Source organism: Dipodomys merriami, unplaced genomic scaffold (assembly GCF_024711535.1).
Source record: "Dipodomys merriami isolate MVZ:Mamm:240054 unplaced genomic scaffold, mDipMer1.0.p SCAF_17, whole genome shotgun sequence".
In the NCBI taxonomy this organism is placed as follows: domain Eukaryota; kingdom Metazoa; phylum Chordata; class Mammalia; order Rodentia; family Heteromyidae; genus Dipodomys; species Dipodomys merriami.
The window spans coordinates 23,012,516-23,025,973 of NW_027203048.1; the positions used below are offsets into that span (position 1 = coordinate 23,012,516).

General features: G+C 39.8%; 1 protein-coding gene across 2 annotated transcripts in view; it reads left to right on the forward strand.

The window, feature by feature from the left end:
* Positions 1-371: 371 nt before the first annotated feature.
* The window catches only part of Slc3a1 (solute carrier family 3 member 1), a 42,531-nt gene continuing 29,444 nt past the window's right edge, over positions 372-13,458 (forward strand). Inside the window, exons 1-4 of one of the 2 annotated variants that reach the window (XM_070025506.1) lie at positions 372-658; positions 6,987-7,539; positions 10,579-10,758; positions 10,940-11,094. In XM_070025506.1, the coding sequence (XP_069881607.1) occupies positions 7,110-7,539; positions 10,579-10,758; positions 10,940-11,094 (765 nt within the window). In that variant the 5' untranslated portion in view covers positions 372-658; positions 6,987-7,109. The remainder of the gene's footprint in view (positions 659-6,986; positions 7,540-10,578; positions 10,759-10,939; positions 11,095-13,458) is intronic. The other variant, XM_070025507.1, reaches the window with a different exon arrangement.

A 13,458-nucleotide genomic window follows, 5' to 3' on the forward strand; every position in this document is an offset into this window, starting at 1 on the left:
GAATATATTTGACTATTGCTTTTATATGATTGCTGTTGCTTTGATATGATTGTATTATTTCTTCATCTGTAAGTGATATTAAGATTTTGTAGTAAGATTTTGTTTAATTTTCATATTCTGTTTTGCTATATTTATATAGTTTAATATATTTTAAAATATTTTCCTTTGATTCCAGCAGTTAAGTTAGCTTGTTAATCTTCTCTCTATTGGGATAATTTTTTGTAAAAATACTTTATTTTGGATTGTATTTAAATATTTATTTCAGGACCAAATTGTATTCGACAGCTGGAAGAAGATAGGCTTTAAGACAAGCGGATTTGTCTAGGATCACTCAGCCAATGAGGAGGCAGGCAGGGTTGAATCTTAACATCCTCTGACTTAGAGTTTCACTTTTAATTAAATAGTACCATGTCCAGAACACTTGACTGAGAGAAATGATAAATATCTATATTTTTGAGCAGGATGTACTTTCTACTTTCATTCTCCCTTCACCCACTGTTCTACTGAATAGGTTTAGGTCTGTTGATTTTGAAATAACTCTTCTTTTAGTCATCTAATAATGTCCCAGCCAATGAACTAGATGCTGTGAACTTACAGTTGAATATGCAGCACCCCTGGCTCAGAGCTAACAGCTTCCGTGAGCCAGCTTGGTACACAGGTAAATGTAATATGGCAAATTGTGGTTTTTTTTTACAATTATTTTTATATTGTTAATATTTATAAACCTGTCATTTTATATCCATGTACACGTTGATTGGTTTGTGCTGAGTGGATGATGTGATGATTTTGAAATTCAATATATGTTAATTTTCATTGCCTATTTTCTGTTTTTTTGTGTGATCACAGGACATTTCTGGTTCTAGTAATACACTTGACTGTTCTGTGTGCTTTCTAGATATGTCCCTTTTTTTGTTTCACTGTTTTGACTGCATAACTCACTTGGGAGTTGAATTCACTGAGCTGCTTTATCTTCATTGTCTCTGATATGTGTTCTGATTACTTGAGTTTTTGTCCCATATTTATATTTCCAAAATTTTTGTACTACCATGTCCCATGCTTCTCTTTCCCTCTCCCTCTCCACTACCTTCTCCTCTCCTTGCTTCCACCCCTCGCTTCCACCCCTCCTCTCCTCTCCCCTTCCTCTCCCTCTCTCTTTACCTCCTCTCCCCCTCCCCTCCTCTCTGTCCTCCCCTTCCTCCTTTTTCTGCTTCTCTTTTTTCTTGCTTCTTACTTGTTTCAGTAACAGCGTTGTAACATTTGAGTCACATCTCCAGCCCTACTTTTAGCTGGTCATTTTGGAGATGAAGTCTCACAGACTTTTCTGCCTGGGCCCTCAGTCACAATCCACTGGATCTTAGCCTCCTGAATAGTTAGTATTACAGGCTTAAGCCACTAACACCAACTTCTGGGCTGCTCCATTTTCTGACAATCAGTATTTTCTTTTTTTGACGTTGTTTTTTTTTTTTTTCAGTACTGGGCTTTGAACTCAAGGCCTCGTAATTGCTAGGTAGGTGCTCTATCTAAGACACACCTATAATCTTTTTTGCTTTTGGTATTTTCATGGTTTTTTTTGTGTGTGTGGCGATCCTCCTACCTGTGAGTCTGTATAGCTTAGGTGACAGGCATATAGCATCTTGTTCAGTTTATTGGTTAAAATGAACTCTTAACTTTTTACCCAGTGTGGCCTCAAACTATAGATCTAGATCTCTGTGAGGCACCTGGGATTAACTGGCATGAATCACTGTATTGGCCAACCATACCTTAGCACTGTGCTTGAAATTCTTAGCATAGTGGATGCAGGTGGTAGATTCTAGGCAGATTCTCAACTGAGAGTTCTCTAACTTAATTTTTTTCCAGTAAAAGAATAACCCACATTTATTAGGAAAAAATTTCTTTAAATCAGTAAAATCTAAAGGCCCCATGACGGACAAAAAAAACCTCTAGAGATAAATGTAAAATATGTTCAATAACTAATACTCTATCATATAGGTTTATGATGTTATTTAGCTAGGTTGTTTTTTGTTGTTTTTTTTTCCATCATGGGGCCTGAACTCGGCCTGAGTGCTGTCCCTCAGCTCTTCAGCCCAAGGCTGGTGCTCTACCACTTGAGCCACAGCGCCACTTCGGCTTTTTCTGCTTATGTGGTGCTGAGGAATTGAACCCAAGGCTTCATGTATGCAAGGCAAGCACTGAGCCCCCTCCCAGCCCATAGGTAGTATTTGTATCATTGAACATTTGTGTTTCCCCAATGTTCTCCATTATAAATAATATTAATTTTTCACTCTAAGATTCTTTTTTCTTTATTTCTAGTCCTGGGGCTTGAATTCAGGGCCTGGGCACTGTCCTTGAGCTTCTTTTGTTCAAGGTTGGCACTCTACCACTTGAACCACAGTGCCACTTCAAGCTTTTTTCTTTTTATATGATACTGTGGAACTGAACCCAGGGTTTCATACATGCTAGGCAATCTACCACTAAGCCACATTGCCAGCCCTAAGATTATTTTCTTAAACTAGATTTATTTTGTAAGTAAAATCATTGAAAAAGGTAGGTATACCTCTCCCTTTTCTTTTATTACAAAAGTTTTCTATTCTGAGAGCAAATAAATTTAGTCAAGTTGAAGTAAAAAGTCAAAGTCCAGAGATCCTCACCCTTACGCTCTTATTCTTAGGTTTTAGTCACATGTTGTTGGAAATGTAGCATGCATGTTTTCACACAGTTCTGATTTGATCATTCATGGTGTTAGAAAATATTTTCTATATCATACCATAGTTTGAAATTTTTTCTTTTAAAAGTGGGATAAACTCATTCCTTCAGGAAACTGTATATTGTATCATTGTTTGAATATGCTATAATTTATGTTTATGAAAAGGCATGGTAGATGTTTTAGTTACATCTAAACATCTTTGTACATATTTCTTACCAGTTAAATCACCAATAAATAGTATAGTTACATAATTTATATTTTTTATACACATTGAACTCCTAAATCATTCTACATAAAGATTGCCCTAGTTTACATTCTTGTCTTAAATATTTGGGAGTTGATCCCTCACATGTTTCTTAGTACTGGGTATCATCTTATTTTCTCATTTTTTTTCTTTTGCCAGAATTCTTTCAATTTAGAGTTATTTTAATTTTGGAGTAATTCAAAATTTCACTCTTTAGTAATTTTGTGTATGCTTTACATTTTATATTTATTAACCACTTGCAATTTTTCCTGATAACTTTATATTTATATACTTTTCTTTTTTCTTATTTTTTGGTATGAATTTGTAGATTTTTATATTAGCTTGTTATATGTGTCATACATATTTTTATTAACTTGTTGTCTGCCTTTTATCTTTGTAGATTTGCCTGGTTCATTTTTATTTTTACTTCTGGAACAAAAGTTATCCACCTTTTACTATATAAGGTCTAGGTGACTTTTTAATTTAAATTTTATTGTAAAGGTGATGATGGCCAGGCGCCGGTGACTCATGCCTATAATCCTAGCTACTTAGGATGTTGAGATCTGAGGATTGTGGTTCAAAGCCAGCCCAGGCAGGAAAGTGTGAGACTCTTATCTCCAGATAAATCACCAGAAAACCAGAAGTAGTGCTGTGGCTCAAGTGGTAGAGCGCTAACCTTGAGCTGAAAAGCTTAGGGACAATGCCCAGGTCCAGCGTTCAAGCCCCATGACTGACAAAAAAAAGATGATATACAGTTGCTCTTATTATGAGATGTAGAGAAGATGAGAAAAATAAAAAGGAAAGTTTCTGTCATGGACACATAGTAGAATGATGAAGTTTTCTCTGTATTTTTGTCATTTATTTTTCCTGTCACTACTGTTACCATTAGTTTATGACAGCAAAATTGACCTTTGATTCTTGCATCTGGTAAGAGAAGAATTCAGGCAAGACTCAACATTGTAAAGGTCATAGGAACATTTATTAGAAAAGAAATATGGACCAGGTGCTGGTGGCTTACTCCTACAATCTTAGCTTCTTAGAAGGCTGAGATCTGAGGATCATGTCTCAAAGCTCCCTGGGACAGGAAAGTACCTGAGACACTTTTCTCCAGTTAACCAGCAATAGCTAAAAGTGGCTCAAGCAGCAGCAGAGTTCCAGCCTGGAACACAATGCTAAGGAAGAGCACCCAGGCCCTCAGTTCAAGCCCAGAACTGAGAAAGAGAGCACCTGGCAATACAAACACCACCGAAGACAGCACTTCAGCCCATCTGATCCATCTTGTGCCATCTTCAAGGCCACAGAGACTGGGTTAAATAGGGAGAATTGGTGTTCTTGAAGATGACTTCTGATTGATGGATCTCCTTTCTGTTTCCTACATAGGATCTTGGTGCCAAAGATTTAGAGCCCTGTCCTTATTCCTCCTCCTTTTGCCCTCCATACTTATTGTTTTGTAGTCCTGAACCCTCTTTCATTGTCAGGCAAGTTTTGGTTTATACTGTTATCCTACCATCTGCAAGGTTTTTTGTTTGTTTGTTTGGTTGGGACTTGAACTCTGGGCCTGGGTGCTGTCCCTGAGTTCTTCAGCTCAAGGCGAGCACTCTACCACTTGAGCCACAGCGCCACTTCTGGTTTTCTGAGTGGTTTATTGGAGATAACAGTCTCTTGGAGTTTCTTGCACGGGCTGGCTTTGCACCTTGATCCTCAGATCTCAGCCTCCTGAGTAGCTAGGATTACAGGTGTGAGCCACCAGCGCCAAGTTTTATCACTACTGGATTTTGAACTCAGAGCCTGGTGGTTGGTAGGCAGATGCTCTACTACATCAGTCACAATCTAGTCTTATCTGCATTTTAATAATGGCATATTTAGAGTTTAAGGTCTAATGTTAAGAGTTTTTTTTTCCAAATATAAGTCCAAATATAAACTATGGATCTTTTTTCATTGTGTTTACCTTCAACAGTAATTGATTTTCAAAAATTAGCTTGTAGAGTTATTTGAACCCCAGCCCTGCCCTACTGACCCCCACCCTTTTACCCTGTCTCTTTTGCTTCTTGTTCATGTTGGTTAATGGTCTTCTGCCAGGAGCTCTGGCAAGAGCAATGCTGTTTCCCCTCAGGCCCTGAACACTATGACCAACTAGCCACAGGCTGAAATTTCTAAAGCTTAGCCAAAGTAAACTTTCTTTCCTTTTTTTTTTTTTTTTTTTTGCCAGTCCTGGAGCTTGAAATCAGGGCCTGGGCACTGTCTTTGAGCCTCTGTGTGCTCAAGACTAATGTTCTACCACTTGAGCCACAGCACCACTTCCAGCTTTTTCTGTTTATATGGTTCTGAGGAATCGAACCCAGGGCTTCATGCATGCTAGGCAAGCATTCTACGGCTAAGCCATATTCCCAGCCCAAACTTTCTTGTTTAAAGCAAACTAGAAACAAAAAGCAAAACTTCTGTTATGAAAAGTACCATTCATCCTTCTGTCTTTGATGCATGAAGCAATAAGAAAGAATGGGGCTAGGAAGGTGGTTCAGTGGTAGACTGCTGACCTTGCATGCATGAGGCCCTGGATTTGATTCCTCAGCACCATATAAACAGAAAAAGCCAGAAGTGGCACTGTGGCTCAAGTAGTAGAGGGCTAGCCTTTAGCTGAAGAGCTGAGGGACAGCACCCAGGCCCACAGTTCAGGCCCCACGACCGACAAAAAAAAAAAAAAAAGACAACATAGAAGTTAAATTACTTTGGCTTTTAAAAACTATTCAACATGTATAAATTAATAATGATGACAGATGTTGGATGTATTCAGTGGGCCAAGTATTGAGATGTACTCACTAAAAAAATAAACTACAGAAGATCAAGTAGCTCCATCTCACTTTACACAATATACAATAATGTTATATAGCCAGATAAATTGCTTCATGTGTAGAAACGAGAATGGCCTGTATCTGATTAAATGATTCCTAGGGCTATTTCAAGTACTACTGATTAAATGGAAATCATGAGTCATCACATTCTCTCAAGGCTTGCTAAGTCTTCTTGGTAAGTACCTTGGCTTTCCAGCAGCTTCCACTGCCTTGCAAACGTGGTTTTACACTTGTCAATGATTAAGCAGCTGTTTAGTACCAGTATTAAACAATATTTACCTCTCGAAAAGAACTTGAACTTGCTAGACACACTCCTTTTCTCCTCTACGTCCTGGAATTGTTTATAAGAATTGGCAGCCAATCATTTTTTGAAACAAGACTCAAAGCATGTGGGGTGGAGCTGAGCATACACGTAGGCATGGATACCCTTGCACTGAAGTAAAATTAGAGTCTGTAACACAAAGTTCTGTGCTTCTCTGCCTCCAGAATTTCTCCCCAGTGGATTTCAAGGAAGAGAGGACATATTTAAAATATATCAGTTCTGGTTTTATCCTTCCCCGTGGCTTATTTCATTGAGCACAATGTCCTTAAGGTTTATCCATCTTCTAGTATGTCAAATTTTTCTTTTTAAGTCTGAATAATTCCCTTGAGTATATGTTACATTTTGTTTAGCCATCTAGTTGATGATGGACATCTGAAGGGTTTCTTCTTTTTGTTGTTATTGTTGGTTGTGCGGCTTGAACTCAGGGCCTGGACATTGTGTTTAAGCCTCTTTGTGCTCAAAGCTAGCACTCTACCACTTGAGCCCCAGCACCACTTCCGGTTTTGGGGTGGTTAATTGTAGAGTCTTATGGGGACCTTTCTGTCCTGGCCGGCTTTGAACCAGGATCCTCAGATCTCAGCCTCCAGGGTAGCTAGGATTTCAGGTGTGAGCCACCAGCACCTGGCTTGTTTCAACTTTTGGGGGCAAAATAGATTTACAGTTTGATCTTTGTGAAAATGGTGGCTCTGAACAGTGGCAGACTCAAGCAAGTAAACCTTTCACTGCAGTGGAATCATCTTTTCTTCCCAACCCCTATTTCTGTTAGTGAGGTTACTGTAGCTATGTCAGCCTCCCAGTTTAAGGAATTTTTTTTTAAATCCCCTTTACCTTTACCCTTTCTTCCTTGGCTGGACTTTGTCCCACCAGGTTTATTTATAAACCATGCAAAGCTCATTGACAAGACAAAGCTCTCAGCAAGCTACCTTTCCACCTCAGTCTCCTCAGAAAGACACTCCTCCTGGGAAGGCTGGCCGGACAGAGTAGAGAGCCATGGCTGAGGACATAAGCAAGAGAGACTCCATTAAGATGAGTATAAAGGGTTGCCAGACGAATAACGGATTTGTTCAAAATGAAGACATCCCAGAGCTGGACCCGGATCCTGGCAGCTCTGGCGACAGCCCGCCGCACAAGGCGGTGGACATCCAGGACTCGGATGAGTCTGGCATCATGAGCGTCCGGCCCTTTGCTGGGATGCCCAAGGAGGTGCTGTTCCAGTTCTCCGGCCAAGCCCGCTACCGCGTGCCCCGGGAGATCCTCTTCTGGCTCACCTTGGTTTCTGTGCTCCTGCTGGTTGCGCTCACCATAGCCATCATCACCATCTCTCCCAAGTGTCTGGACTGGTGGCAGGCTGGGCCCATGTACCAGATCTACCCGAGGTCTTTCAAGGACAGCGACATGGATGGGAACGGAGACCTGAAAGGTGCGTGCTCTGAGACAGTTGCTTCCTATTGTCCCCTTCCTTGAAGCCGGGTGATGCCAAGGTTCCATGGTAAGCACATTCCAGTGTGACTGCTCACCCGCCTTTCTCTGTGTTCATGATATGAAAAAAACTCACTCAGCAGAACCCAGACAGGTGAACGGCTATTTGCTGAAGGCCTTTGGTCCAAAAGAGTTATTCCGTTTATTATGCACTGAGGGCATATGCTTGCCCTTATTACCAGGAGCAAGTTTCCTCCTAAAGTCATTTTTTTTGCTTCTTGTGCACTTTACCATTGGACCTATCAGAGCAACACCTGGGAATTGCTCTCCCAGTATGTGATATGGCTGGTTGTCTTTCTAGTTTATATTCTACAACAACAACAACAACAAAAGTAATGTGTTTTAAAGATGAAGTTCCTAGTTTAAATCCTGAGCTAGGTAGCCAAACAATAAAGGCATTGGAATGTACTGGTTGTTACCAAGATCAAAGATTATTTTTTAAACATGTCCATATTAGTAAGAAAATAGAAATGAATACTTATTTTTTTGATTAAGCTAACAACTTCCCAGAGAGTTTTACATATAGAATGTTCTTATAATTTTATTGTTCCAACTCGCCCACTTTTTTGGTGGGTCTGGTCGTGGGACCTGAATTCTGGGCCTGGGCGCTGTCCCTCAGCTCTTCAGCTCAAGGCTAGCGCTCTACCACTTGAGCCACAGCGCCACTTCCGGCTTTTTTTTTCTTTTTGCTTATGTGGTGCTGAGGAATTGAACCCAGGGCCTCATGCATACAAGGCAAGTGCTCTACCACTGAGCCACCTTCCTAGCCCCCCAACTCGTCCACTTTTAAGAGTGAAATTGCGGGCTGGGTTGTAAGTCAGTGGGTGGAGTGCCTGCAGAACAAGCACAAGGCCCTAACATCCAACTCCAGAACCGAAGGACAAAGAAGGAAAATGAATTTGTGCTAGCTAGTATGTATAAACTGGAACTGAGTTGGGGAAACTGGCTGGTGTAATTACCCAACTTTGGGGCCAACAATAAGAAACAAGCACAATTTTTTTGATGATTACTGCTTGAAGAAAATAAAAAGAAGATGATACTGTGGGAAGTAGGATTAGGCTTAGTCTGCCTTTAAAATGTTATATATGAAATCTCCAACTTAACTACTAAAAGACTTTTCCCTTGTACATCCTTACCATATCCATTATCTTTCTCCCACCCCACCTCCCAAAGCCTTGAATGTACTAGGCAAGGGCTCTCTACCTAGTCCAGACCTTCATTGAACAGTAACATAACTATTTTGAGGGTGTAGCTCAAATCCTTTATCTTCATTAGCTTCTATCTAACCTCTTTAATCAGAGCATAGCTCCTATCCAGATTCCTGTGGTGCTTTGGGCTGTGTTTATATCACGCTTTGGTTCTACACTGGAATGTATCAGAGTGACTTCCCTCCTGCCCCATGACCCCAGCAACCTGCAGTGTCTTACATACTAGGAGCTTAGCAAAAGTGGTACTTTAACTAAATACAGCCTAAATCCTTAAATCCAGAGATACACTCTGTGCTCTCTCGACCTGCTTTCCCTATCTCTTTCTAGAAAGACCTACTATTCCCACAAACATGGCAGTTTCTAATCTGCTCTTAAAAATTTTCATTTCCAATTACTTTTCCTTGAGAAAAAGATTTCTGTAATCAGTAGCTTCGGTCCTTGAAATTGAAGGTCATTTGTTGTTGTTATGGAGATACTGCTCCAGGTTTGTCTTTGATTTCCCACATATCCTGGGATCCCGTTTATTTTCACCATCATGTTCCTTTATTTCTCCTTTCTCTTCCCTCTCCCACTCTTCCTCTCTTTTTCTCTCTGAAATGGGGATGGACACATTCTGCTGCTGAGCCTGTACTTGTTTTGTCTTGTTTTAAATATATATGGCATTGTTTCCAATTTAAATCGGAATCCTTCTGATATCTCTCAGCTACCTGATGAGGAACAAAAAGAAATAGTCTCTTACCCAGGAACGCCCAGATCCCAGGAGTGGGTTGACATTGTGCTTTGGTCTCAGTGACTTCCATAATACCCTCTCATAGGCCCCAGGAAACAGCATGGAAAACACACAGAAAGTTGTTGGCGATTAAATTCTAGACTCAAGACTCTAAATATGCATTCAGGACTCAGAGCTAGCAGTAGAAGCACAGCCAGTGTAGATGTAATTGTTGTTGAATTCCATGTCTACCAATGGCTGGATGTGGTGGTGTATCCCTATTATCCCCAGTTTATTAAATATCCACCTCCCCCCTGCCCCACCCAGTTATCCTCAGGGAAAGCTTCAGTAGGAGGACCTCATCCCAGGCCAGTATAGGCATAAAGTAAGACATAATTATAAAAATAACTAACACAAACAGGTACTGCAGGCATGCCTGGTTCAACTGGTTGAACACCAAGTACGAGGTCCTAAATTCAATCATCAGAACTATAAAAGTAAAAATAAAAGGAAAAGGAATAGGTGAAATTAATCATGTTTTGCTCAATCCAGTGTATTTATGATATCATTTCAGTATATAACTTGTGTAAAGTTTTAATGACACATTTTACCTTTTTTTGTTGTTGTTCTAGGTCTTAAAAATCTGATGTGTATTTTGCTATTACAGAACATCTCAGTTCAGACAAGTCACCTTGCAAGTGCTCAAGAGCCACACGGGGCAAGTGGCTGTGGTGTGGGCCAGTGCTACTTAGATGACCACGAGTCATTCTGCCTTGTTCCTTGGTACTAGTCTAGCACCTGGCCTGGAAATCATGCGTAGGATGAATTAATAGTACTGTGGTCTTTTGTTTTAAATATGGCATCTGAACAAGTAGCATGATTTTTTTTGTTATACATCCATGTTATTCATAGACTTCGCTATTTGACTTTTACTCAAATTCAACAAAATTCCAAATGTTTCTGCCTTCAATTTAACTATTTTCATCTTGGACGTGTTTATTTTCAGCCCTTCAAACAAAAAAAAGTAGGATTTATTCATGGTCTTGGCTTTTTTTTCCTTTAGGTATTCAAGATAAACTGGACTATATCAGTACTTTAAATATAAAAACTGTTTGGCTTACTTCCTTTTATAAATCATCACTTAAAGATTTTAGATATGCAATTGAAGATTTTCGAGAAATTGATCCTATTTTTGGAACAATGACAGATTTTGAGAACCTGATTGTGGCCATCCATGATAGAGGTAAAGTGACTGGGAGTTGAGTGGGGTAGGGATAAGGGATTAAAAAAAAAAGTACTTCTCTAAATACTTAAAAATATTTATATCTCCTAACTATTACATATTATTCTAGTAATATGTAATAATATTACATCTTATTCTAGTATGTTAATTTCCTAATATTTGAACTATTTTCACTCATTAGGTTTAAAATTAATAATTGATTTCATCCCAAACCATACCAGTGATAAACATGCTTGGTTTCAGTTGAGTAAGAACCGGACTGGGAAATATACTGAGTATTACATCTGGCATGACTGTACTCATGAAAATGGCATCACCACACCACCAAACAACTGGGTAAGTGCTGGCCCACCTGATTGGCTAATGGACAACAGCAGATCTGCAGTGACTGAACTAATTCTTTATGAAGCCCTCTAACAGAAAAACATGAAAAAGGATCTAGTTGATAGGAAGGTGAAAAAGAAATAGAAAAACATTCCCAAATATGATTTAGATTTTTGATTACATTATACATCAGGTGTATTGTAGCAAATTTTGAAACTTACTCGCATTACTAGTCTCTCAATCCTAGCCTCTCCTCATACTTCATTCCTTCCCATTCTTCCAGCTTGGATTCCATGTCCCATTACTACAGTAATTGGTTATTATCCATATACCTTTGCTTTTTTGACTTTTTTCTCACCCCTCCCCAAAAAAATTAGGAGGGAATTCATACTTGCTAAGCAGGTGGTCTACCACTAGAGTCATACTCTCAGATCTTGACTCCTTTATTGGACAAAATCCTAGCCATAAACAAACCAGACCATCATCTTTCTCTTCTACTCAAATTCAACAAAATCCTAATATTTTTTACCTTTTTTTGGTCAGTCCTAGAGCTTGACTCAGGGCCTGGGTGCTGTCCCTGTACTCTTTTGCTCAAGGCTAGTGCTCTACCACTTCTGGTTTCCTGGGGGTTAATAAGAGATAAAAGTCATATGGACTTTCCTGCCCAGGCTTTGAACTGCAGGCCTCAGATCTCAGCCTCCTGAGTAGCTAGGATTACAGGTATGAGTCACCAGCACCCAGCATATTTTTACCTTTAATATGAATGTTTTGATCTTAAGACTTCATCATTTCTGAGGAGCATGGCCAACTTTATAGAGAACAGAAGCCATCAAGCCTGCCTGTCCCCAACCTTACCCTCTTCTGATGGGCTACTTTTACAACAGAGACCCTGCCCTCCTTGTCTAGGGTGACTACATTTAGAAAATAAGAATTTAAGATGCCATGCATAATCCCAGCTACTCAGGAGACTGAGGTCTGAGGACCTCAGTTCAAAGCCAGCCTGAGCAGGAAATTCTTATCCCAATTAACCATCACAAAACCAGAATTGGAGCTGTGGGTCAAAGTGATAGAGTGCTAGCCTTGAGCAAAAGAGCTCAGGGACAGCACCTGGGCCCTGAGTTCAAGCCTCATGACTGACCAAAAAAAAAAAAAAAAAAGAATTTAAGATGTGAATTAAATATAAGTTTGAGATAAGCAATGATCTTTATTATTATTAAACTATTGTATGGACAATACTTACACAAGGGCCTTCCATATCTGTTTTATCTATATCTACAGATCCAATCACTTGCAAATGCAAAATATTTTGAAAAAATTTGAATCTGTAATGAATTAATAAAGACTTGTTTCTGGTCATTGTTCCCTAAACAATACATATAGCAGCTATTTACAATAGCAAGTACACTATTTGGAGTGGGCTCAAATGAGTCTTTATAAAATAAAAAAAAGTATTACATACTTCTAATATATAATGTCATGAAATAAATATTTCCATTCCAAAGGAGAAGAATGAGGACATAGAAAGATGAGCAAGGCTAAAACCCACCAGAACAAATGCTACATACTATAACTCTACATCTGGCATCTGGGGTACCTGGTGTCATAAGAGTTGCAGTAGGCTTGTTCAACCTAGCTCAGGTAGTCATGCTGTTTGCAGCCCAAATGACCTCTGTCTTGGGCTGGCTCTACTTGCTACTTAAGGCATTCCTCAGTAGACATTTATGTTGTGGTTCTCCAACATTCTGGGTTTTCCATTGTACCATGACAGCCTAATGTATCATCCTCTCAGGGGCTGTCTTCAAAGAACCAGACAATGCTACCCATGGTCTGGCCTTCCAGGCCTTCCTTTGAAATCTGGGTGGCTGCCTCTATGACCCTATAACTCTATAGTCTACATGACCAATATCAGTGGATAGTGTCCGGGTCAGCTACCAGCTTACTAGTAAGACTTTTTCATCATTTGAGAGAATAACTGAAAGGAGGAAGGATTTATTTTGTTCATGTTTCAGAGGTTTTATTCAGTCACGATAGGATGGTGGGGAGGGTTTGGCAGTCTTTAGGAGAATGTAAGAAGCAGAGCAAAGACATAAAGGGGACAGAGGACATATGTTTTTCAAAGACACATCAGTTATCTACTCACAGCAATATCCTGCCATAATTGTTTTTTGAAAATCATTTCCCAGGGCTGGGAAGGTGACTCAGTTGTAGAGTGCTTGCCTTGCATGCATGAGGCCCTGGGTTCAATTCCTCAGCACCACATAAGCAGAAAAAGCTGGAAGTGGCGCCGTGGCTTAAATGGCAGAGGGCTAGCCTTGAGCTGAAGAGCTGAGAGACAGTGCCCAGGCCCAGAGTTCAGGCCCCACGACCAACCGAAAA